This window comes from Hyperoodon ampullatus, assembly GCF_949752795.1.
Source record: "Hyperoodon ampullatus genome assembly, chromosome: 3".
NCBI classification, from domain to species: domain Eukaryota; kingdom Metazoa; phylum Chordata; class Mammalia; order Artiodactyla; family Ziphiidae; genus Hyperoodon; species Hyperoodon ampullatus.
This window is the reverse complement of record NC_136916.1, coordinates 62,055,471-62,080,077: the sequence shown is the minus strand read 5'-3', so window position 1 is coordinate 62,080,077 and position 24,607 is coordinate 62,055,471. Positions and strand designations below refer to the sequence as shown.

Sequence of the window (24,607 nt, the reverse complement as noted above, 5' to 3'; positions counted from 1 at the left end):
GAACTTTTAAAATTTACAATAAATAATGTAATAATAAATATAAAACGGATAAACTTGAAAAAAAAGAAATGAGAAGAACTGAGTTTTTGTCCCAGTTCTTTAAATTTGCTGCCATATACCTTCCAGTGGAGCACACAAGAGAATGTGAATACAGCCGTATTTTTTTCCCATAAGAAAATAAATCCAAAAGTTAGAGCAACAAAGAAAGAGGAAAAACTATCTTAAGATGTGACTTTTTAATCTAATTTTTATTTAAAAGAAATACAAACTATTTAAAGTCAACATCACCCACCTACCTCAGATAAAGAATATTTTCTACTATTTTTTTTCTTTTTCTTTTTTTAAAATTGGGGTATAGTTGCCTTTTTCCTACTATTTTACTAACAAAAATAAATAGAAAAGCTATGTGCACTACTCCAATTTAGGAAATCACTTGCTTACCAAAACTGGCGCCCACATTTGCAGCGAACAGGTTTAGCATCAGGATATTGGACTTTAACAACATGGTGGCAATCTGGGGCAGGACACCACTTTAACAGTCGATTGCACTGAAATACAAGTTGGAACATAAAAAATGACAGCAAATTAAATCATGATGCAAGATTTTCCAGTACATCATGCAATTATTTATACTACTTCCTCACTATCACAAAGTGGGGATGGTGTCACCGACACATAAAAACCTGCCACCCATATTTAGTCTCCTACAGCAATGCTTTTGGACGTACTGTTCTTCTAAGATTATAGATCCCTTGAAGACCTGGTATTATAAAATATAACCTATCTCTTATTCTACCTTCAAAATCCCACTGAGAACTTTAAAATAAATGATCACCATTATGTGATCATTAACAAGCATCAATTTGTCTATGGTTCTATTTCAGGGCAATTTTAAAAGATACAAGAAAACAAGATACGCTTCTACTTAGGGAAGGCATTTACATGCTATAGAATAATATGAAACAAGCTGAGGGATACACATGGAATTTCTCTCTTTGACCACAGAAAGCTCTTCTAAGAACAAAAGCCAGTGCCTAAACCACAGCAAAGATTCCATTTTGGGGCCTCCCTGGTGGCGCAGTGGTTGAGAGTCCGCCTGCCGATGCAGGGGATACGGGTTCGTGCCCCGGTCTGGGAGGATCCCATATGCCGCGGAGCGGCTGGGCCCGTGAGCCATGGCTGCTGAGCCTGCGCATCCGGAGCCTGTGCTCCGCAACGGGAGAGGCCACAACAGTGAGAGGCCCGCGTACCACAAAAAAAAAAAAAAAAAAAAAAAAAAGATTCCATTTTAGTTCATCAAAAGAAATACGACTTTTGAAGTATTTTTATTATGAGACAAAACATGGCTCAAGGAACACTCCATCAGAACTCAAGTTTATTGACCATTTCAAAAAATATACTATCCCTAAAAAATGCTATTTTCTAGAAGATCTGACCTTCAGTTTAATCTCTAATAAAAATTAAAATTACATTCTAGAACTGAAATACCAAGTTACACTGGTGCTCTTGTACAGGGGCTGGCAAACTTCTTTCACATAGAGCTAGAAAGTAGAGAGATTTGGCTCCGTGGGCCATATGGCCTCTTTAGCAACAACTCAACTCTGCCACTGCAGCAAAAAGCAGTCACAGAATTAAAAAAACTGCCTGTTCAAATAAATCTTTATTTACAAAAACAGGCAGGCCATAGTTTGCCAACTTCTGTTAATACATATTTGATAAAAACAAACAAAAAAACACTACATAATTCTTTTTAAACGAAGTCTACTGATAATGGAAGGTAAAACAAGCAGAGATATAGCAGGGTTAGAGTGCCCAACATGTTTAAACATGACATCACTAATAATCAGCTAAAATTCTCTGCTAGGGATAAAAGAAGACTATAAAATAATTTTATTCTCAAAGCTCAAGATCAATGAAAAGACATCTACTTATTGGTTTGTCACATTCCTTTGAGAATAAAGGTATTTTGGTATGCTTCATAAATGAAGACAAAAACTGAAGTTACTGTAAAGGTGTTTCTTATATAAGACAAACTGATATTTCTATTAATAAACAGAATTCCTTTCATTTAAAGATGGAAAACTTATACGATCACTTACCTCTACAAAGCTATTTGTTATTAAATGCTGATACTTTAATTTAACTTTTGAATCTGTGATCAGGCGCCTGCAAGCGAGAATAAAAGTTTATTAGGAAGTTTTCAGCTAAGAATATTTTCCACATTTATAAAATAAAATTTCAATGCTCTGTGCTATAAAAACTGCCTTAAATTGAAAATACTAAAATACACATAAACTGTCAACAAATGGAACTGCAGGAATCAAAACAATAATTTCAAAGTTTCTATAGTTTTATTTTGGTAGACATTTCCCCATTTCTTATATTCTAACTATTCTGTTTTTACCCAGTTTGTATTGTAGTCTAATGATTTTCCAATATTGTCAAATTTAGGCCCCTTTCAGAGTTTTCTGACTCTGATATCTTGCCTTAAGACAGCAATTCTCAGCCACCTTTTCTAAGATCCCCTCCCAAAAACCTGTGTGTGAAATAAAGGATGTTGGTAGGAATGTTCAGAAATGGATCCAGGTTTTGCTAGATATAATTTTGATAGCCTCCTTCTTCTGAAATCTTTTGGTAATTTATCAGAAATGCTTATTGACTGCAACCTGACTTCCTTTATCCACCTAGAACACCTTAATTCACAAGAATTTCTTGAACTCACAGGAACCCATGAAAGTGAAGAACTCTGAAGCTTACGTTTCATTAATTTTAATGGTAAATACTCCTATGAGTATTAGAATAAAATGATGTTAAAGCAGAAAAAGAGTAACTCACAAAGCCAGCAAGAACGATATCAAAAATGCACAGTCCAGAGAGAGACTTTCAAGATGGCGAAAGAGTAAGACATAGACATCACCTTCCTCCCCACAAATACATCAGAAATACATCTACATGTGGAACAACTCCTACAGAACACCTACTGAATGCTGGCAGAAGAACTCAGACTTCCCAAAAGGCAAGAAACTCCCCACATATCTGGGTAGGGGAAAAGAAAAAACAGAGACAAAAGAATAGGGACATGACCTGCACCTCTGGGAGGGAGCTGTGAAGGAGGAAAAGTTTCCACACATTAGGAAGCCCCTTCACTGGCAAAGATGGGGAGGTGGCAGGGGGGAAGCCTCGGAGCCACAGAGGAGAGCACAGCAACAGGGGTGCAGAGGGCAAAGCAGAGAGATTCCCACACAGAGGATCGGTGCCGACCAGCACTCACCAGCCCAAGAGGCTTGTCTGCTCACCCACTGGGGCGGGTGGGGGCTGGGAGCTGAGGCTCGGGCTTTGGAGGTCAGACCTCAGGGAGAGGAATGGGGTTGGCTGCGTGAATACAGCCTGAACGGGGCTAGTGTGCCACACCTACCCGGGAGGGAGCCCGGGAAAAAGTCTGGAACTGCCTAAGAGGCAAGAGACCAGTGTTTCGAGGTGCATGAGGAGAGGGGATTCAGAACACCGCCTAGATGTGCTCCAGAGACGGGCACGAGCCTAGGCTCACAGAGAGGACACCAGAGATGGGCATAAAATGCTAAGGCTGCTGCTACAGCTACCAAGAAGCCTGTGTGCAAGCACAGGTCACTATCCACACCTCCCCTCCCGGGAGCCTGCGCAGCCCGCCACAGCCAGGGTCCCGTGATCCAGGGACAACTTCCCTGGGAGAACCGCACAGCGCGCCTCAGGCTGGTGCAACATCACGATGGCCTCTGCCACGCATCCCTATCCCTCCCTCCCCATCCCCACCCCCACCCCTGGCCTGAGTGAGCCAGAGCCTCCTCATCAGCTGCTACTTTAACCCCATCCTGTCTGAGCAAAGCACAGATGCCCTCAGGCGACCTACATGCAGAGGCAGGGCCAAACCCAAAGCTGAACCCCAGGAGCCCTGCAAACAAAGAAGAGAAAGGGAAATCTCTCCCAGCAGCCTCAGGATCAGACGATTAAACCCCCTCAATCAACTTGATGTACCCTGCATCTCTGAAATACCTGAATAGACAACGAATCATCCCAAAACTGAGGTGGTAGAATTTGGGAGCAACTGTAGACTTGGGTTTTGCTTTCTACATCTAATTTGTTTTTGGTTTTATGATTATCTTAGTTTAGTGTTTAGAGTTTATTATCATTGGTAGATTTGTTTATTCATTTGGTTGCTCTCTTCCTATTTTAAAAATATATACATATATATATATATTTTTTTTTTTACTTTTTCTCTTTTTGTGAGTGTGTATGTTTCTTTGTGTGATTTTGTCTGTATGGCTTTGCTTTTACAACATTTGTCCTAGGGTTCTTTCTGTCCATTTTGTTGTTGTTGTTGTTTTTTTAAGTATACTTTTTAGCGCTCGTTATCACTGGTGGATTCGTTTTTTGGTTTGGTTGCTGTCTTCTTTCTTTTTTTATTCTTTCTTTAAACTACTTTTTAATTTTCTTATTTTTAATAATTTATTTTTTATTTTAATAACTTTATTTTTTTCTTTCTTTTCTTTCTTTCTCTTTTTCTCCCTTTTCCTCTGAGCCGTGTGCCTAACAGGATCTTGGTGCTCCAGCGGGTGTCAGGCATCTACCTCTGAGATGGGAGAGCCTAGTTCAGGACACTGGTCCACCAGAGGCCTCCCGGCTCCACATAATATCAAACGGCGAAAGCTCTCCCAGAGATCTCCATCTCAACGCTAAGACCCAGCACCACTCAACGACCAGAAAGCTACAGTGCTGGACACCCTATGCCAAACAACTAGCAAGACAAGAACACAACCCCACGCATTAGCACAGGGGCTCCCTAAAATCATAATAAGGTCATATCACCCCAAAACATGCCACTGGACGCAGTCATGCCCACCAGAAAGATAAGATCCAGCCTCATCCACGAGAACACAGGCACCAGTCCTCTATACCAGGAAGCCTACACAACCCACTGAACCAACCTTAGCCACTGGGGGAAGACACCAAAAAAACCCGGGAACTACGAACATGCAGCCTGCGAAACGGAGATCCCAAACACAGTAAGTTAAGCAAAATGAGAAGACAGAGAAACACACAGCAGATGAAGGAGCAAGGTAAAAACCCACCAGACCAAACAAATGAAGAGGAAATAGGCAGTCTAGATGAAAAAGAATTCAGAGTAATAACAATAAAGATGATCCAAAATCTTGGAAAGAGAATGAGGAAAATACAAGAAACGTTTAACAAGGACCTAGGAGAACTAAAGAGCAAACAAACAATGATGAACAACACAATACATTAAATTAAAAATTCTCTAGAAGGAATCAATAGCAGAATAACTGAGGCAGAAGAACGGATAAGTGATCTGGAAGATAAAATGGTGGAAATAACTACCACAGAGCAGAATAAAGAAGAAAGAATGAAAAGAATTGAGGACAGTCTCAGAGACCTCTGGGACAACATTAAACGCACCAACATTCGATTTATAGGGGTCCCAGAAAAAGAAGAGAAAAAGAAAGGGACTGAGAAAATATTTGAAGAGATTATACTTCAGAACTTCCCTAATATGGAAAAAGAAATAGTCAGTCAAGTCCAGGAAGCGCAGAGTCCCATACAGGATAAATCCAAAGGGAAACATGCCAAGACACATATTAATCAAACTATCAAAAATTAAATACAAAGAAAAAATATTAAAAGCAGCAAGGGTAAAACAATAAATAACATACAAGGGAATCCCCATAGGATTAACAGCTAATCTTTCAGCAGAAACTCTGCAAGCCAGAAGAGAGTGGCAGGACATATTTAAAGTGATGAAAGGGAAAAACCTACAACCAAGAATACTCTACCCAGCAAATATCTCATTCAGATGAGATGGAAAAATTAAAAGCTTTACAGACAAGCGAAAGCTAAGAGAATTCAGCACCACTAAAGCAGCTTTACAACAAATGCTAAAGGAACTTCTCTAGGCAGGAAACACAAGACAAGGAAAACACCTAAAATAACAAACCCAAAACAATTAAGAAACTGGTAATAGGAACATACATATTGATAACTACCTTGAATGTAAATGGATTAAATGCTCCAACCAAAAGACATAGACTGGTTGAATGGATACAAAAACAAGACCCATATATATGCTGTTTACAAGAGACCCACTTCAGACCTAGGGATATATACAGACTGAAAGGGAGAGGATGGAAAAAGATATTCCATGCAAATGGAAATCAAAAGAAAGCTGGAGTAGCAATATTCACATCAGATAAAATAGACTTTAAAATAAAGACTATTAGAAGAGACAAAGAAGGACACTACATAATGATCAAGGGATTGATCCAAGAAGAAGATGTAACAATTGTAAATATTTATGCACCCAACATAGGAGCACCACAATACATAAGGCAAATGCTAACAGCCATAAAAGGGGAAATCGACAGTAACACAATCATAGTAGGGGATTTTAACATCCCACTTTCACCAATGACAGATCATCTAAAATGAAAATAAATAAGGAGACACAAGCTTTAAATGATACATTATACAAGATGGACTTAATTGACATTTATAGGACATTCCACCCAAAAACAACAGAATACACTTTCTTCTCAAGTGCTCATGGAACATTCTCCAGGGTAGATCATATCTTGGGTCACAAATCAAGCCTTGGTAAATTTAAGAAAATTGAAATTGTATCAAGTATCTTTTCTGACCACAATGCTATGAGACTAGATATCAATTACAGGAAAAGATCTGTAAAAAAAATACAAACACATGGCAGCTAAACAATACACCACTAAATAACCAAGAGATCACTGAAGAAATCAAAGAGGAAATAAAAAAATACCTACGAACAAATGACAATGAAAACACAATGACTCAAAACCTATGGGATGCAGCAAAAGCAGTTCTAAGAGGGAAGTTTATAGCAATACAATCCTACCTCAAGAAACAAGAAAAATCTCAAATAAACAACCTACCCTTACACCTAAAGCAATTAGAGAAAGAAGAACAAAAACACTCCAAAGTTAGCAGAAGGAAAGAAATCATAAAAGTCAGATCAGAAATAAATGAAGAAGCAATTAAGGAAACAACAGCAAAGATCAATAAAAATAAAGCTGATTCTTTGGGAAGATAAAACTGATAAACCATTAGCCAGACTCATCAAGAAAAAAAAGGGAGAACACTCAAATCAATAGAATTAGAAATGAAAAAGGAGAGGTAACAACTGACACTGCAGAAATATGAAGGATCATGAGAGATTACTACAAGCAACTATATTCCAACAACCTGGAAGAAATGGACAAATTCTTAGAAAACCACAACCTTCCAAGACTGAAGCAGGAAGGAAGAGAAAATATAAACAGACCAATCACAAGCACTGAAATTGAGACTGTGATTAAAAAATCTTCCAACAAACAAAAGCCCAGGACCAGATGGCTTCACAGGCGAATTATATCAAACATTTAGAAAAGAGCTAACACCTATCCTTCTCAAACTCTTCCAAAATATAGCAGAGGGAGGAACACTCCCAAACTCATTCTATGAGGCCACCATCACCCCGATACCAAAACCAAAGATGTCACAAAGAAAGAAAACTACAGACCAATATCACTGATGAACACAGATGCAAAAATTCTCAACAAAATACTAGCAAACAGAAATCCAACAGCACATTAAAAGGATCATACACCATGACCAAGTGGGGTTTATCTCAGGAATGCAAGGATTCTTCAGTATACGCATTATCAGTCAACGCGATAAACCATAGTAACAAACTGAAGGAGAAAAACCATATGATCATCTCAATAGATGCAGAAAAAGCTTTCGACAAAATGCAACACCCATTTATGATAAAAACTCTCCAGAAAGTAGGCATAGAGGGAACTTACCTCAACATAATAAAGGCCATATATGACAAACCCACAGCCAACATCATCCTCAATGGTGAAAAACTGAAAGCATTTCCTCTAAGATCAGGAACAAGACAAGGTTGCCCACTCTCGCCACTATTATTCAACACAGTTTTGGAAGTTTTAGCCACAGCAATCAGAGACGAAAAAGAAATAAAAGGAATCCAAATCAGAAAAAAAGAAGTAAAGCTGTCACTGTTTGCAGATGACATGATACTATACATAGAGAATCCTAAAGATGCTACCGGAAAACTATTAGAGCTAATCAATGAATTTGGCAAAGTAGCAGGATACAAAATTAATGCACAGAAATCTCTTGCATTCCTATACATCATTTTTCCTAATGATGAAAAATCTGAATGAGAAATTAAGGAAACCCTCCCATTTACCTTTGCAACAAAAAGAATAAAATACCTAGGAATAAACCTACCTAAGGAGACCAAAGACCTGTATGCAGAAAACTGTAAAACACTGATGAAAGAAATTAAAGATGATACAAACAGATGGAGCTCTAACCCAAGACCATGCTCTTGGGTTAGAACAATCAACATTGTGAAAATGACTATACTACCCAAAGCAATCTACAGATTCAATGCAATCCCTATCAAACTACCACTGGCGTTTTTCACAGAACTAGCACAAAAAATTTCACAATTTGTATGGAAACACAAAAGACCCTGAATAGCCAAAGCAATCTTGAGAAAAGAAAGCGGAGCTGGAGGAATCAGGCTCCCAGACTTCAAACTATACTACAAAGCTACAGTAATCAAGATAGTATGGTACTGGCAAAAAACAGAAACATAGATCAATGGAACAGAACAGTAAGCCCAGAGATAAACCCATGCACATATGGTCACCTTATTTTTGATACAGGAGGCAAGAATACACAATGGAGAAAAGACAGCCTCTTCAGTAAGTGGTGCTGGGAAAACTGGACAGCTACATGTAAAAGAATGAAATTAGAACACTCCTTAACACTATACACAAAAATAAACTCAAAATGGATTAAAGACCTAGACCTAAGTGTAAGGCCATACACTATAAAACTCTTAGAGGAAAACATAGGCAGAACACTCTATGACATAAATCACAGCAACATCCTTTCTGACCCACCTCCTAGAGAAATGGAAGTAAAAACAAAAATAAACAAATGGGACCTAAGGAAACTTAAAAGCTTTTGCACAGCAAAGGAAACCATAAACAAGGTGAAAAGACATCCCTCAGAATGGGAGAAAATATTTGCAAACAAAGCAACTAACAAAGGATTAATCTCCAAAATATACAAGCAGCTCATGCACATCAATATCAAAAAAACAAACAACCCAATCCAAAAATGGGTGGAAGACCTAAATAGACATTTCTCCAAAGAAGATATACAGATTGCCAACAGACACATGAAAGGATGCTCAACATCACTAATCATTAGAGAAATGCAATTCAAAACTACAATGAGGTATCATCTCACACCAGTCAGAATGGCCATTATCAAAAAAATATACAAACAATAAATGCTGGAGAGGGTGTGGAGAAAAGGGAACCCTCTTGCACTGCTGGTGGGAATGTAAATTGATGCAGCCACTATGGAGAACAGTACGGAGGTTCCTTAAAAAACTAAAACTAGAACTACCAAACGACCCAGCAATCCCATTACTGGGCATATACCCTGAGAAAACCATAATTCAAAGAGTCATGTACCACAAAGTTCACTGCAGCTCTATTTACAATAGCCAGGACATGGAAGCAACCTATATGTCCATCGACAGATGAATGGATAAAGAAGATGTGGCACATATATACAATGGAATATTACTCAGCCATAAAAAGAAACAAAATTCAGTTATTTGTAGTGAGGTGATGGACCTAGAGTTTGTCATACAGAGTGAAATAAGTCAGAAAGAGAAAAACAAATACTGTATGTTAACACATATATATGGAATCTAAAAAAGAAAAGGTTCTGAAAAACCTAGGGGCAGGACAGGACTAAAGATGCAGATGTAGAGAATGGACTTGAGGACACGGGGAGGGGGAAGGGTAAGCTGGGACAAAGTGAGAGAATGGCATGGATATATATACACTACCAAACGTAAAACAGATAGCTAGTGGGAAGCAGCCACATAGTACAAAGAGATCAGCTTGGTGCTTTGTGACCACCTAGACGGGTGGGATAGGGAGTGTGGGAGGGAGATGCAAGAGGGAGGAGATATGGGGATATATGCACATGTATAGCTGATTCACTTTGTTATAAGGCAGAAGCCAACACACCATTGTAAAGTAATTATACTCCAATAAAGATGTTAAAAAATGCATAGTCCAATCTCATTAAAATCTCTTAAATGTACAGCAAAGTTTTGTACAATTTGGCTTCATCTATTTCTTGAGTTTCTTATCCCATTCACTTCTCTTTTTCCATAAGACCCCACCCTGGGACTTTCCTGGTGGTCCAGTGGTTAAGATTCTGAGCTTCCACTGCAGGGACCACAGGTTCTACCCCTTGTTGGGAAACTAAGATCCTGCATGTGGCACAGAGTGGCCAAAAAGAAAGAAAAAAAAGACCCCACCTGTCCTGAGCTACTTTCAGTGTACTCCCCTCATATCTGTATTCTTTCAAAAGAGTATGCACCACCCTTCCTCAGAGGCTTTTGCTTGGGGCCACCTCCCTTGGAAAGGAAACAAAAGATTATCATAGTGGGGCTGAGGCGGGACAACCTAGATTAGAATACTGGCTTCACAACGTACTAGCTATGAACTGAGGGTAAGTTCTTTGACTTTTCCATTTTTCAGTTTACTAATCTGTAAGATGGAGAGAAGAAACAGAGCTGGCCGACTAGAATAGTGCCTGGCAAATAGTAAGCACTCAATAAATATAAGATGAAGTTGCTATTATTATTATTATTTTATTTCACTCAGCTAAGATGTATTGTTACTCATGGAGGCCTTTTCTGACAATTCACCATACCAGTCTAGACACAGACCACCTTTACCTTAGTTCCTATGGCACATTATACACCTCTCCTTTATAGAATGTGTCATAATTTTCATTAGACAGCTATCTGTATAATCATTTGTTTAATATCTGCCTTCCTGTTTCCCTATCCCCAACCAAACAATAAGCTCCATGAAAAGATCTCTTATGTCCAGTACACTGCCTGGTCTGTGGTAAGTGTTTAATAAGGATTTTTTAAATGACTAAACCTCCACATCTTGCAGATGTTGAAAATGAGGTATAAAAATGATTAGTGCACTTGGCAGTTCCTCAAAAAGTTAAACACAGAATTACCATATGACCCAGCAATTTCACTCCAAGGAATCAAAAACATGTGTTCAATAAAAGTCTTGCACACAAATGTTCAAATAATAACACAAACGTTTCCACAAAAAGTATAAATAACTCAAATGTCCAAGAATTGATGAATGGAGAAATATGAAATATCCATATAATGGAATATTATTTAGCCATAAAAAGGAATGGCATCCTTATACATGCTACCACATGGATGAACCTTGAAAACATTATGTTAAGTGACAGAAGTCAGACACAAAAGATCACATACTGTATGACTCCATTTTAATGAAATGTCCAGAATAAGCAAATCCATACAGATAGAAAACTGATGAGTGGTTGTCAGGGTCTAAGGGGAGGAGGGAGTGAGGACTGACTGCTTAGTGGATATGGGATTTCTTTTGCTACACTGAATTGTATACTTTAAACTAGTCAAAATGGTGAATATTGTTATATGAAATTCACATCAATTAAAAAATAATTAAGAAACAGACTCAAAGTCAGAATCCCTGATTTCCAAATACATCTTACTCCTTCTATTACCAATAATGCTGCTCTGATGTGACAAACCCTAATGATTTCTTATAGATGATTCTAGCCTAAGCATAACTGGCGAGAATAAAGGTCAGCCACAGCTATTAGGCCAAGATGACTAAGCCTTAAGTTCGTGATAGGGAAGAAAAAGAAAGTGATCTCCCATTTTTGAGAATAAGCATTCTCAAGAAGGCAAGTGTCAACCTGGCCATTAATAAGCTAATTATCTTCACAAGGTCCTACTGCCATCACTTATGATGAAAATAGCTATTATGCCAATTCTCACCATAGAAGGCAGCTCTTTATCAAGGTAAAAAAAAAATGACTTTTACTGAATGCCATCTATATATACATTCTGAGCACACGTTCAAAAGCATTTAAACGCCCTTGAGTTTTGGGATAATTCTACGCTTTTACAAATGAGATAACTGGAGAGCTGTGCTTTGAAACCAGGTAACTTTAAACACAGGATTTTTTTTTTTAGTATGCCAAGTACTTTAGTATACTTACACTAAACATATAATATTTATATGCCTTATACTTATATAGCACCCTGAGTAAGTCAACAATATTATGCTTCAATTTAGGACTAATGATGAAATATTTTTCTTTAAAAAGGGTTTTTTCTCCCCCTGACAAACCAATTATAGGTAAGTATAAAGAATGAAATAAAAATCACCTTTAACCCTATTGCTCAGGAGGAATAATCACTCAAGATTTTTATGAATCTAGACTCTTTCCTCTTTTTTTCTGTAAATGTATGATATATAATTTTAAATAGAAAATTTACTACATATTATTTTATATCTTAGTTTTTTAAAACTAACATTATAGGCATTTTCCAATGTATTAAAATAATTCATAAATCTTTTTAAAAGCTGTTATTACGTTCCATCTTCCCCTACTAGTGGGCTTTTCGGGTTGTAGGATTATGACAATGTGATGATTAACAACTTTATAAAAAATCTCTGCTCAAATTTCTGGTCATTAAAAAGAAATGTAACATATACTATCATCTGAATTCATGTAATCACAATCAAAGGTCAAAATGATCTTACAATCATTTCTGGCTCATCTCCTTCTTTTATCAGAGTCTGACTCTAACTCTACCTTGAAAACACATCCAAAATCCAACCATTTCTCACTACCTCCTCGGCTACAGTCCTGTATCAAACCAACATCATTTCTCTTCTGGTCTGTTTTAATAGTCTCGCCATCTCCTTGCTCCCACTTAGTCTTTTTTTTTTTTTTTTTGCGGTACGCGGGCCTCTCACTGTTGTGGCCTCTCCCGTTGCGGAGCACAGGCTCCGCACGCGCAGGCTCAGTGGCCATGGCTCACGGGCCCAGCCGCTCCGCGGCATGTGGAATCTTCCCGGACCAGGGCACAAACCCGTGTCCCCTGCATCGGCAGGCGGACTCTCAACCACTGCCACCAGGGAAGCCCTAGTCTCTTTTTAATACGAGCAGTCAGAGCAATCCTCTATGACCAAGTCATTCCTCTGCTCAAAATCCTCTCATGGCTCTATCTTAGAATAAAAGCCAAAAACCTTAATGGCCTATTAGGCCTGACACAATCAGCTTCAAGCAGCCCTCCAACACCCTTCTCTGTTTCCCTTCAATCTGTAACTTTACATTTATAGTTCAAAAACATTTTTAAAGTTTAATAATTATCAGTAATTTAATCCCTATCTATATACACTTTACCTTATTAATTACCAAAGCTTGACAAATTATTTCATTTTGCATTTCAATGAGACGAGGAAATTATTTTCAGTGTGAACTTGAGCTCTGATCCCTTAAGCATATATTTTAAAACTGACAGTATTCTATACATTTGTGATAAATTTCCTACTTAGAATACTGAAGTAGTGCTTTTCTGTTTCATCGTAGAGAAATGATGGGGGGGGAGCATTAATTTACTCCGCTATGAGACATACAACTTTAAAGTCACATGTTTTCAAAGCATTCTCCATAAACTCTCTGTAGACTGCCTTAAAAATAAATACAACCTTGGGGTAAGCAAAGATTTCGTAAGTAGTAATAATCATAAATGAGGGAAAATGAGGAATTAGATGCCATTAAAATAAAAACTTTTGTTCACCAAAAATCATTCAGAGAGAAAAAAGGTAAGCCACACATTGGGGAAAATAGTTGTAATACATATATCTAACAAAAGACTCATATCAGAATATTTTAAGAATTCTTAGAAAGTAATTAACAAATAGACAAAATAACAAAATGTTAATAATGAGAAAGTGACTTGAATGGGCACTTCGTAAAAAGGGATATCCAAGGAAAGGTGTCTGACATCATTACCCACCAAGGAAATGCAAATTAAAACCACCATGAGATATCCCTACATACCCACCAAAATGGCTAAAATTAGAAAAGACTAGTGATACAAGTGTGAACAAGGACTAGAGCAGTCACACATAACTAGGAGAAGTGGAGGTACAACTACTTTGGAAAAGTAGATAGATACTCTGGCAGTATCTATTGTAAGGCTAAAAATCTCACTCTTCAGTATATACCCAAAAGAAATCAGTACATATCTACCCAGACACTTCTGGAATATTCCTTGTAGTTTTTTCACAGTAGTCAAAACCAAACCAACAAACCAAAAAAACTCCAAGTATCTATTATCAGGAGAATGAAATACTACATAGCAAAAACAAAACAAACCTAAAAACATACCCATATACTTAACAACATGCACATACCTCAAAGCAACACATTACATTAACTGAAGCCGATACACACTCAGAAAAAGAACATGCTACATAATTCCATTTAAATGAGGTTCAAAAATAGGTAAAATTAACTAGTGGTGACAGAAGTCAGAATAGGTAGTGGGGGTGAGATGGATACCACCTGGGAAGGGTCACAAGGATGAATATTCTGGGTACTGGAAAAATTCTGTACCTTGATCTGGGTGGTTAGTAAAACATACTTCTAAAGTAAATGTACTTTACACACTTTATTGAATTTATTTTAGAACTTAATTCAAAAAGTAAAAACAAAAACCAATGCACAGCAAATTGAAGTGATTACAATTAAATAAAAATGATGTATTTCCACTGTAAAAGATGAGATGCTCTACTATACTGTGATTAATACACATATCAAAGTTCAGTTTGTCTCTTGCCTCAGATGGTACAAACCATCTGAGGGTCTACACAGCTTCACAAGCCTATGTGACAGAACGTAAAAAAATAATCATCTGACTTGGATGTTTGGAATATTCATTCTTCTTGGAGCAGCACAGACTTACAGGACTACATTTACTTTGCTCTGGATCCATTCAATTACTTGGTTTTATGTAATATTTACAATTATAATATTATAAAAGCACTGGCTTACCATTTTGTGACTAAACCTACTGACAAAACATAAGAGAAACTGTTCCAGAATAGATTTAACTATAAAGTTGACAATATAAAGTAATTATGTATCTAACAGAAATTAGGGGGTAGAAGAGATTAAAGGTGAATGACAGCAGAGGCAGCAATTTCCTCACCTTACATAGTAAGTAGTTAAGATTTACTGCTTCAAGTTGATGGAACAGGAAATAACTATCAAAGAAGAGCTTTTAAGTTATATTATCTAATTTAAGACCATCTATTTTTAAAAGAACATTTCTGCCCTTTTCAGACAAGTGAAGAATTAGCCAATAGAGGTATGGAATATCTATACCAAGATCCTAAGATCCATCTTAAAAAAATCTTTTTCTATAATTGAAGTATACTTGACTTACAATGTTGTGTTAATTTCTGCTGTAGAGCAAAGTGATTCAGTTATACATATATATACACATTCTTTTTTATATTCTTTCCATTACAGTTTATCACAGGATATTGAATATAGTTCCCTGTGTTATATAGTAGGACCTTGTTGTTTATCCATTCTATACATAATAGTTTGCATCTGTTAACCCCAGACTCCCAATCCATCCCTCCCCGATGCCCCCTCCCCTTGGCAACCACAAGTCTGTTCTCTAAGTCTGTTTCTCTTTGGTAAATTTATTTGTGTCATATTTTAGATTCTACATATAAGTGATATCATATGGTATTTGTCTTTCTCTTTCTGACTTACTTCACTTAGTATGATAATCTCTAGGTCCATCCATGTTGCTTGAAATGGTATTATTTCATTCCTTTTTATGGCTGAGTAGTACTCCACTGTATATATGTACCACATCTTCTTTATCCATTCATCTGTTGATGGACATTGAGGTTGTTTCCATGTCTTGGCTACTGTAAATAGTGCTGCTATGAACACAGGGGTTCATGTATCTTTTTGAATTACAGTTCTGTCTGGACGTATGCCCAGGAGTGGGATTGCTGAACCATATGGTAACTCTATTTTTAGTTCATTTTAAAAAAAATCTTATGTATCACTTAAAGCTTTTAAAAAAAATCATCTGGAATAATTTTGCTAGAACTGAGTGGCAATGAGTTTGTCATCATCTCTGCTTATCTGTTTCTAAAAACCCCCATATATGAAAATAAACCATTCCATTTTTTAGACACACCTTGCAGGATGTTGAATCAGAACATCACAATTCCAGATATGTGTTAATGATAACAATGATTAGTCAAGGTGTGACTAAATACATTACTTGCAGGTCTTTAAAAGATTAAACAGACACAAGTTTACCTTCATCATCCCTAAGATTACTAGAGAAGCTATACATAGAAAAAGAAATTTAGGCCCCAAACAACTACATAAAAAAACTAACCTACTGTGAGTTCCCTGGCGGCCTAGTGGTTAGGATTATAGGCTGTCCCTACCGTGGCACAGGTCCAATCCCCGGTCGGGGAACTAAGATCCCACAAGCTGCACGGCGCAGCCAAAGAAAAAAAAAAACACAAACCACTAACCAACTACTAGTATGAACAGAAAGAGACAAACATTTATTCAGTCTCAAGTGATAAATAATTTAGATAAATAGTTTTAATTAATCTCATGAAAGCATCAAAGAAGGGGAGCCCCACTTAGCCAAATAGCCCTAATGGTATCACAGCACAAATCAATCACTGGAGTTAGCAATGATAACATACGCTTATGAAAGCAGGGAGAATAATATATTTCCAGTTACTTATTCAAGGACACGTGCCTATTACACACGTTGCGAAGGAGTAAAAAGGTGAATCCAATGAATCACTAATCTTAAGAAGTGAGTCTAAGAAGCACTGAAAGATCAGTGAATAATTTCTGGGTAGTATTTTACCAAGGTTAGAGTCACACATCCTGAATGGAAGTAAGAAAAGAATTCAGTCAACATAAATAGGGTACCTGGGGTCAACTTACAGCCTAAGAAAGAATACAGACAAGGATATAGGCAATTACAAAAGTGCAGGGTAAGGGAAATATGGAGGAGCTAAGGAACACATAGGATGTCTATCCAAACCAAAATGAAAGTGAGTTAAACTGAGGTGTTAAGAATGACTAAGATGATGAGTAGATTAAGAGAACTGGAGAGTAAAACAGAAAGCGAGTACTGCTTGTAAGAAACAAAGTCAAGAGACCAGTAGAAAAAAATGGTAAAAAAAAATCCTACCAAACCAAATGCAAATAAAATGCACAGTACTTTCAAGAAACCAAGCTCTACGTAGCTAGAATAATGTGAGAAAAGGTGAGGCAAAAGATGAAGTTGCATAGGTAAGCAATATAGGACAATGAAAGCCATTTGTGAAGAAGAACTGGAAGGTGGTAACACTGGGTATAAGGGAATCACTTAGGAGCCAGTTGCAGATTCCCAGCTAAGACAAGACGATGGCGTGAATCAGGTTAATGGCAGGAGAAACAGAGAGAAATGGATGGATTTAAGGGTAATTAGGATGTGGAATTTATAGAATTTCGTGCAAGGATGACTGAAAAATGCAGGAGAAAAGTGAATCAGGGATATCACCAAGGTTTCTCATTCAGGCAAATCTTTAACACCAAGTGATGCCATTATTTGATACTGAGAAGCAAGAAGAATGAGTCTGGTGGTGGTAAAGGTAGTAGGAGGGCTGGACAAGATAAAGCCAGAGGAATGTACAAATGAAGATGCCTGACAGGCACTAGGGTATATGGGTCCCAAGCTCAAATGAGAGTGTTAATCTGGAGATATAAATTTGGGAATTTCCGGGGCTTCCCTGGTGGCACAGTGGTTAAGAATTTGCCTGCCAATGCAGGGGACACAGGTTCGAACCCTGGTCCGGGAAGATCCCACATGCGATGGAGCAACTGAGCCCATGTGCCACAAATACTGAGCCTGTGCTCTACAGCCCGCGAGCCACAACTACTGAGTCTGCATGCCACAACTACTGAAGCCCACGCCCAGAGCCTGTGCTCTGCACGCAAGAGAAGCCACTGCAATGAGAAGCCCATGCGCCACAAAAAGTAGCCCCTGCTTACCGCAACTACAGAAAGCCCGCACAGAGCAACGAAGACCCAATGCAGCCAAAAAAAATTAATAAAATTAAATTTTTTTTTTAAATTGGGAACTTCCAATGTATGCCTAGGGAAAGTGTATAAAGTGCATAAAGTGAGAATAGTGGGATAGACAGAACCCCGAGGAGCACTCTTTTAGGAAGAGGCAGATAAACATGATTTTGTAAAGTAAGAGTACAACTAGAGTAGGCCTAGAGTGGTGGCCTTAGAAGTACATGGCTAAGGTGAAGGGGATTTTCCTGGAAATGAGTAGATCACAGAAATGAAAGGCTATGGCAAGAGTTTTCAAACATAAGTATGCATCAGAAGCATACTAAGACAGCCTGTCATTCATATTGCTGGGCCCTGTCCAAAGAGTTTCTGATTCAGTAAGTCTGGAGCTGGGCCTGAGAATACGCATTCTCTTAACAAGCTCCATGTTGATGCTGCTGGTCGGGGGACTACAGGGCTAGCTAGGGTGTAGAATGAACTACACATATGGGCACTGAAATCACACTGGATGACAGCAAGCCTTGGGAGAAAGAAAAGATTGTGCGTGAGGTGATAGCACTACAAATAATTAAATGGGACAGACCAAGATGTCAAGCAGAGAAAAGCACAAAGGACCATGATACAGCTGGACAACAAGACTCAAAGGATTTATGGATTTTAAACTGAAGAAGCGAAATGGTCTGAAAACAGCATTTGGGACCAAGGGGAACAATGACTTTACCTCTTGACCATAAAATACACAGGGGAAAAAAAGCTAGCTTCAAATTGAGAGGGCTAAAGGGTAATATGTCTTCAGGAAGAATCACGTTTCGGTTTCAAGTTCCAAATGAGTTTAATTCGAATTAAAACAAGAAACCATTTTTAAAATCTATCAAGTTGGAAATTTTTTTAAAAACTGATAATCCATCACTGGGAAGGATTCAGTGTCTCTCATACTAAGAAAAAAAAAGCATATTTCAGTTATGGATCTTAAGATTTTTTTTTAATAAATTTATTTATTTATTATTTATTTTTGGTTATGTTGGGTCTTCGTTGCTGCATGCAGGCTTTCTCTAGTTGCAGCGAGCGGGGGCTACTCTTCATTGTGGTGTGCGGGCTTCTCATTGTGGTGGCTTCTCTTGTTGTGGAGCACAGGCTCTAGGCGTGAGGGCTTCAGTAGCTGTGGCACGCAGGCTCTGTAGTTGTGGCTCATAGGCTCTAGAGCGCAGGCTCAGTAGCTGTGGCGCAAGAGCTTAGCTGCTCTGCGGCATGTGGTATCTTCCAGGACAAGGGCTCAAACCCATGTCCCCTGCATTGGCAGGCAGATTCTTAACCAGTGTGCCACCAGAGAAGTCCAGATCTTAAGATTAAACATGAAAAACTGCACATTCTCTCATTTAATTAACCTTTTAAATTCTAAAAGAAAGAAATTATTTATTTAAAAGAAAGAATATGGAAGATATAGCATACAACTATTTAAGGTAAAATGTGGATGTGCACCAGCATGCACATCCAAAGAGCTCAAGAAACCCCAAAGATGATAAACACAAGGAGAACCACATCTAGATATATCATAGTCAAAACTGTTTTAAGCCAAAGACACAGCAAATCTTGAAAGCAGCAAACAGGGGACAAAAATATAATTAATAGCTGACTTATCAGAAACAATGGAGGTAAGAAGACAATACAATGACATATTCAAAGTGATGAAACTATTAAACAAAAAGCCAAAGAGCATATACATTTGTAGAAATCACCAAACTGCATTACAAAAAGGTTCCAACAGTATACTCCCCATTGTGCTATATGCTCACTCATATTAGATATTACCAAATTCTTTCTTATTATCAGTCCTAATAACCTTCTTTGATGAAACTCATCATAAACTGTCAAACTCTTTTCATCCTCATCTCTAGTAATCTGCTACTCTGTGCTCTAGCTACTACAGAATACATAACAGAGAAGTTCATGGACTATTTAAAAAATATTGGCATCCCTTCTTTAATATTACCCTCAACCCAAAATTTTACTCTTTGATATTACTCCCTAAGTAAAGCTTCCCTAAATTCTTCAGGTAGAGTAATTTGCTTCTTTGTAAATGTACTTTATATATACATTTATATATAAAACTTAAACTATGCATTTTATTTATTTATTATTATGAACCTCTTGGAGAAAGGAAATGTATCATAATTTTTTTTGTTGTTCTCCTGTGTATATGTGCTAATGAGTAGGTTCCCAGTAAATGTTTGTGGAATGAATGAAAAGATACAGTGACCTATGCTGATGAAATGTACTGATGGAAGAATACAAAGAATTAAAGTATCAGTGGACAAGATAAAGAAGGCTGCAAGGATGGCGGTACTTTAAGATGATACGTGTTTATGTTTGTTCGCTTAAAACAATAATGGAAATAAGATTTACTGAAAGAAACAGTATTAACACAAGCTGACAACAACAGTAAATATATTTTAGTAAACCAAAGTAGGTTAGGATTAACAAAGTGGAATCAGTGGCTTTATAAACTGTACTGGTTAAGTCAATTTATGGCTTCATTAGATTAAGAAATTTGCTCACTAAAGCACAAGGCTGCTTTTACTTTTATTACCTTCAAATCCCAGTGCTTAAACACAGACATACCTTTATATAGGCAATTATCCAGGGCTAATTACACAATTTGACTGTGGATCATACAGGCCCTTGATATGTTTATCTTCCTAGACTGAAATCAGTTAGGTAGCCTGAGGTCATGAAAACAGCACTGACTCAGGAATTAAACAACCTGGGATTTCACCCCAGGTACAGGAGCTAACTATGCTTGTTTCTTCAAGTTTCTTTCTCTACTTCAAAAGGGAACCTTTCACAAGGCCAGTAGATAGCCAACAGCCTCCAGCTGCAGTGTCTTTGGGATCCGTGGCAGTGTTCCAGCTGAGGCCACATTCCCCCTGGTTAGCTCCCAGTGAGAGACTGAGCATGACAATGGTACCAGGGCCTGGCCATTTCTGCTTACTGAGGTATTCCTCTGTGGGAAACCTATATGCATTGGAGTTCCCCACAGGGCTGACAGAGACTCTCACAGCTGCAACATAGTCTGAGTCTCTTCCTATTGAATCCTCCTTCCTTCTTTCTCTCATTTAACAAGTGTCAGAACTGTATCATGGTCTGTCTAGTGCTCCTCCTCCTCTTTATCCTACATAGATGCTATCCCACAATAAATCGCCTTCCCTTTTAACTTTGTCCTGGCATCAGCTTCCCAGAGGACATCAACTGACACACTGACATATCCTATTCTCCAACTACCAGGTTTACTGAAATCTAGCTATCATGTATTGCCAACTTTACCAGAATACTGACTGGGCGTTTAACCAGGTTACAAACAGGCTTGTGTACTACAAAGGAATATAGACTAGAAAGTCTCCTCAGACCCTAAAAATTTCACCTCCTCTATGGTGTTGAGCGAAAATTAATTTGGTTTAACCAACTAATCAATATTCAACATGCAGAATCTACCAAAAGTACTTACATAACTGTGTTGTCATCCACTAAGATATCACAACCATGTGCAGGACACGAAATAGTCTGAAAAAGATCAAAATTTAAACTATGTCTTCATTCAACAAATATTTACTGAATGTTTACCATTGCCAGGAACTTTGCTAGGTTCTGAGGATACCTTAACATTTATAGGACCTTAATCACTCCCCTTCTATTAAAGGAAACGTATGTGTGTATGTGTATCACCATAAAGTAAGTAAAACTGCTAACCCAAACAACTGGTTTTTCAATATAAAACTTGACTGGCAAAAGCAAGAGATATGACAAAAATTCTCAACAAGTTTAGCCTGATAAATACAAATGTTAATGCCTGCTGAGAAAATATTACCTGGACTGGATCTTTAACTGGAATGCCTCATTGTAAACAGAAAAAAGTCTCAATTATCTTTTAGTTGTTTTAATCTAGAAAAAAAGTCCACATGCAATTCACAACCCAGAATGCTTCACCTGTTTATATTTGTGTAAGAGTCTAAACACTATAAGAAATTCTAGAAAAACTCAGAAACAAATTAGCATTTTTACCTGTCCCATGCCTTCTTCCATTATTTTGGTAGTTAAATATTCGCTCCAGCACTGCATACAAAACTTATGTCCACATTCAAGGCCAGTGAAATACTGCAACAAAAATAATACACGGACTTTGAAAAGACATTATCAGGAGAATCACTATACATAGTGACTCAATAAGGCCCTACTAGGTCACATTTCTCGCAGTGGCTAAAATGTCCAACTTAGACTAGATGGGCTCCTAAGATGAACTTCTAGGTGGTGAAATCTATACACGCAAATTCATTGAACACAAAACACCTATTAATGAGATATGCATCTGCAGTAGATATTTATAATTTTTAGGAAAGGCACAAAACAAGTTTGTACCAATAAGCATATGAAAAGATGCTCAATATCCTTAGTCATCAGGGAAATGTAAATCAAAGCCACAGTGAGACATCACTTCACACCCACTAGGACAGCTATAATCAAAAAGACATAATAAAAGCATTGACAAGCATGTAGAGAAATCAAAACTCTCATATACTGCTGGTGGGAATGTAAAATGCTACAGGAACTTTGGAAAACACTGGCATTTTCTCAAAAAATTAAACAGAGGGCTTCCCTGGTGGCGCAGTGGTTGAAAGTCCGCCTGCTGATGCAGGGGACACGGGTTCGTGCCCCGGTCTGAGAAGATCCCACATGCCACGGAGCAGCTAGGCCCGTGAGCCACGGTCACTGAGCGTGCGCATCTGGAGCCTGTGCTCTGCAACGGGAGAGGCCACAACAGTGAGAGGCCCGCGTACCGCAAAAAAAAAAAAAAAAACCTTAAATATACCATATGATCCAGCAATTCCACTCCTATGTATATACCCAACAGAAATGAAAACATATATCCCACATAAAAACTTGTACACAAATGTTCACAGCAGCATTATCAACAATAACCCAAAAATGGAAACAATTCGAATGTCCATCAACTGACAAATAAGCAAAATGTGAAATATCAATAATAACAGAATATAATTCAGCCATAAAAGGGAGCAAAGTATTGATACATACTATAATGTGGACGAACCTTGAAAACATGCTAAGTGAAATAAGCCAATCACAAAAGAGCACATACTGTTTGATTCCACTTATATGAAATGTCCATAATATGCAAATTCATAGAGAAAGAAAGTAGATTTGTGGTTGCTCAGGGCTGGGAAGCTTAGGAAGGAATGAGAAGTGACTGTAAAAGGAACAGGTCTTTGGGGGGTTACTAAAATGTTCCAAAATTAGTTGTGGTAATGGCTGCACAACTCTGTGACTATACTTAAGACCACTTTAAATAGGCAAGTTGTATGGTATGTGAATTCATCTTAATAAAGCTGTTATTTTACTTTTATTTTTTGGCCACGCCACGCAGCTTGTGGGATCTTAGTTCCCCAACCAGGGACTGAACCCAGCCCACGGCAGTGAAAGCACCAAGTCCTAACCACTGGACCGCCAGGGAGCTCCCAAAGCTGTTATTTTTCAAATGTGACACAAATACAGCACTTCATGGAGCTGCATGGAACATGGCTAAACTAGAAAATAAAATGTTATGGAAAACAAAATATTTACTCAGAATAATAGTAACATGTGAATAATAGTAACATTTTGGTCTAATCTTATACTACTTATATGATTTGAAATACTATCTGTTTGACAGTTGGTTAAATGAAGGATACTACTATCTTCTATAATGGGATATAAAATCAGGTACTTTAAATAATATTAAGAGAGTCTAGAGGACTGTATTTTCAAAAGACAAATAATGGTTATCACACTTTATTGTTTTTAATTTTTTTAATTCTTTTTTTTTAGATTTTCTTTCTTTTTTTTTGGCTGCATCGGGTCTTCACTGCTGCGTGCAGGCTTTCTCTAGTTGCAGTGAGCAGGCAGGGGCTACTCTTCACTGCGGTGTGCAGGCTTCTCCTTGTGGTGCCTTCTCTTGTTGCGGAGCACGGGCTTCAGTAGTTAAAGAACAGAGGCTCAGTAGTTGTGGCTCACAGGCTCTAGAGCACAGGCTCAGTAGCTGTGGTACACGGGCTTAGTTGCTCCGTGGCATGTGGGATCTTCCGGGACCAGGGCTCAAACCTGTGTCCCCTGCATTGGCAGGCGTATTCTTAACCACTGTGCCACCAGGGAAGTCCAATGGTTATCATACTTTAGTTTAAGAATATTTTACAATATTTACTACCAAATTATAATTATTTTTTTTTTTTTTTTTTTGCGTTACGCGGGCTTCTCACTGTTGTGGCCTCTCCCGTTGCGGAGCACAGGCTCCGGACGTGCAGGCTCAGCGGCCATGGCTCACGGGCCCAGCCGCTCCGCGGCATGTGGGACCTTCCAGGACCAGGGCACGAACCCACGTCCCCTGCATCAGCAGGCGGAATCTCAACCACTGCGCCACCAGGGAAGCCCTACC

The 24,607-nt window shown here is 38.1% G+C and overlaps 1 protein-coding gene across 1 annotated transcript in view; it reads right to left on the bottom strand.

The window, feature by feature from the left end:
- Positions 1-24,607, bottom strand: part of ARIH1 (ariadne RBR E3 ubiquitin protein ligase 1) — a 120,954-nt gene that overhangs the window by 16,944 nt on the left and 79,403 nt on the right. The window contains exons 4-7 of the mRNA XM_079698933.1: positions 22,186-22,278; positions 21,632-21,687; positions 2,100-2,166; positions 442-548 (exon numbers count right to left, since the gene is read on the bottom strand). Coding sequence (XP_079555059.1) covers positions 442-548; positions 2,100-2,166; positions 21,632-21,687; positions 22,186-22,278 — 323 coding nt within the window. The remainder of the gene's footprint in view (positions 1-441; positions 549-2,099; positions 2,167-21,631; positions 21,688-22,185; positions 22,279-24,607) is intronic.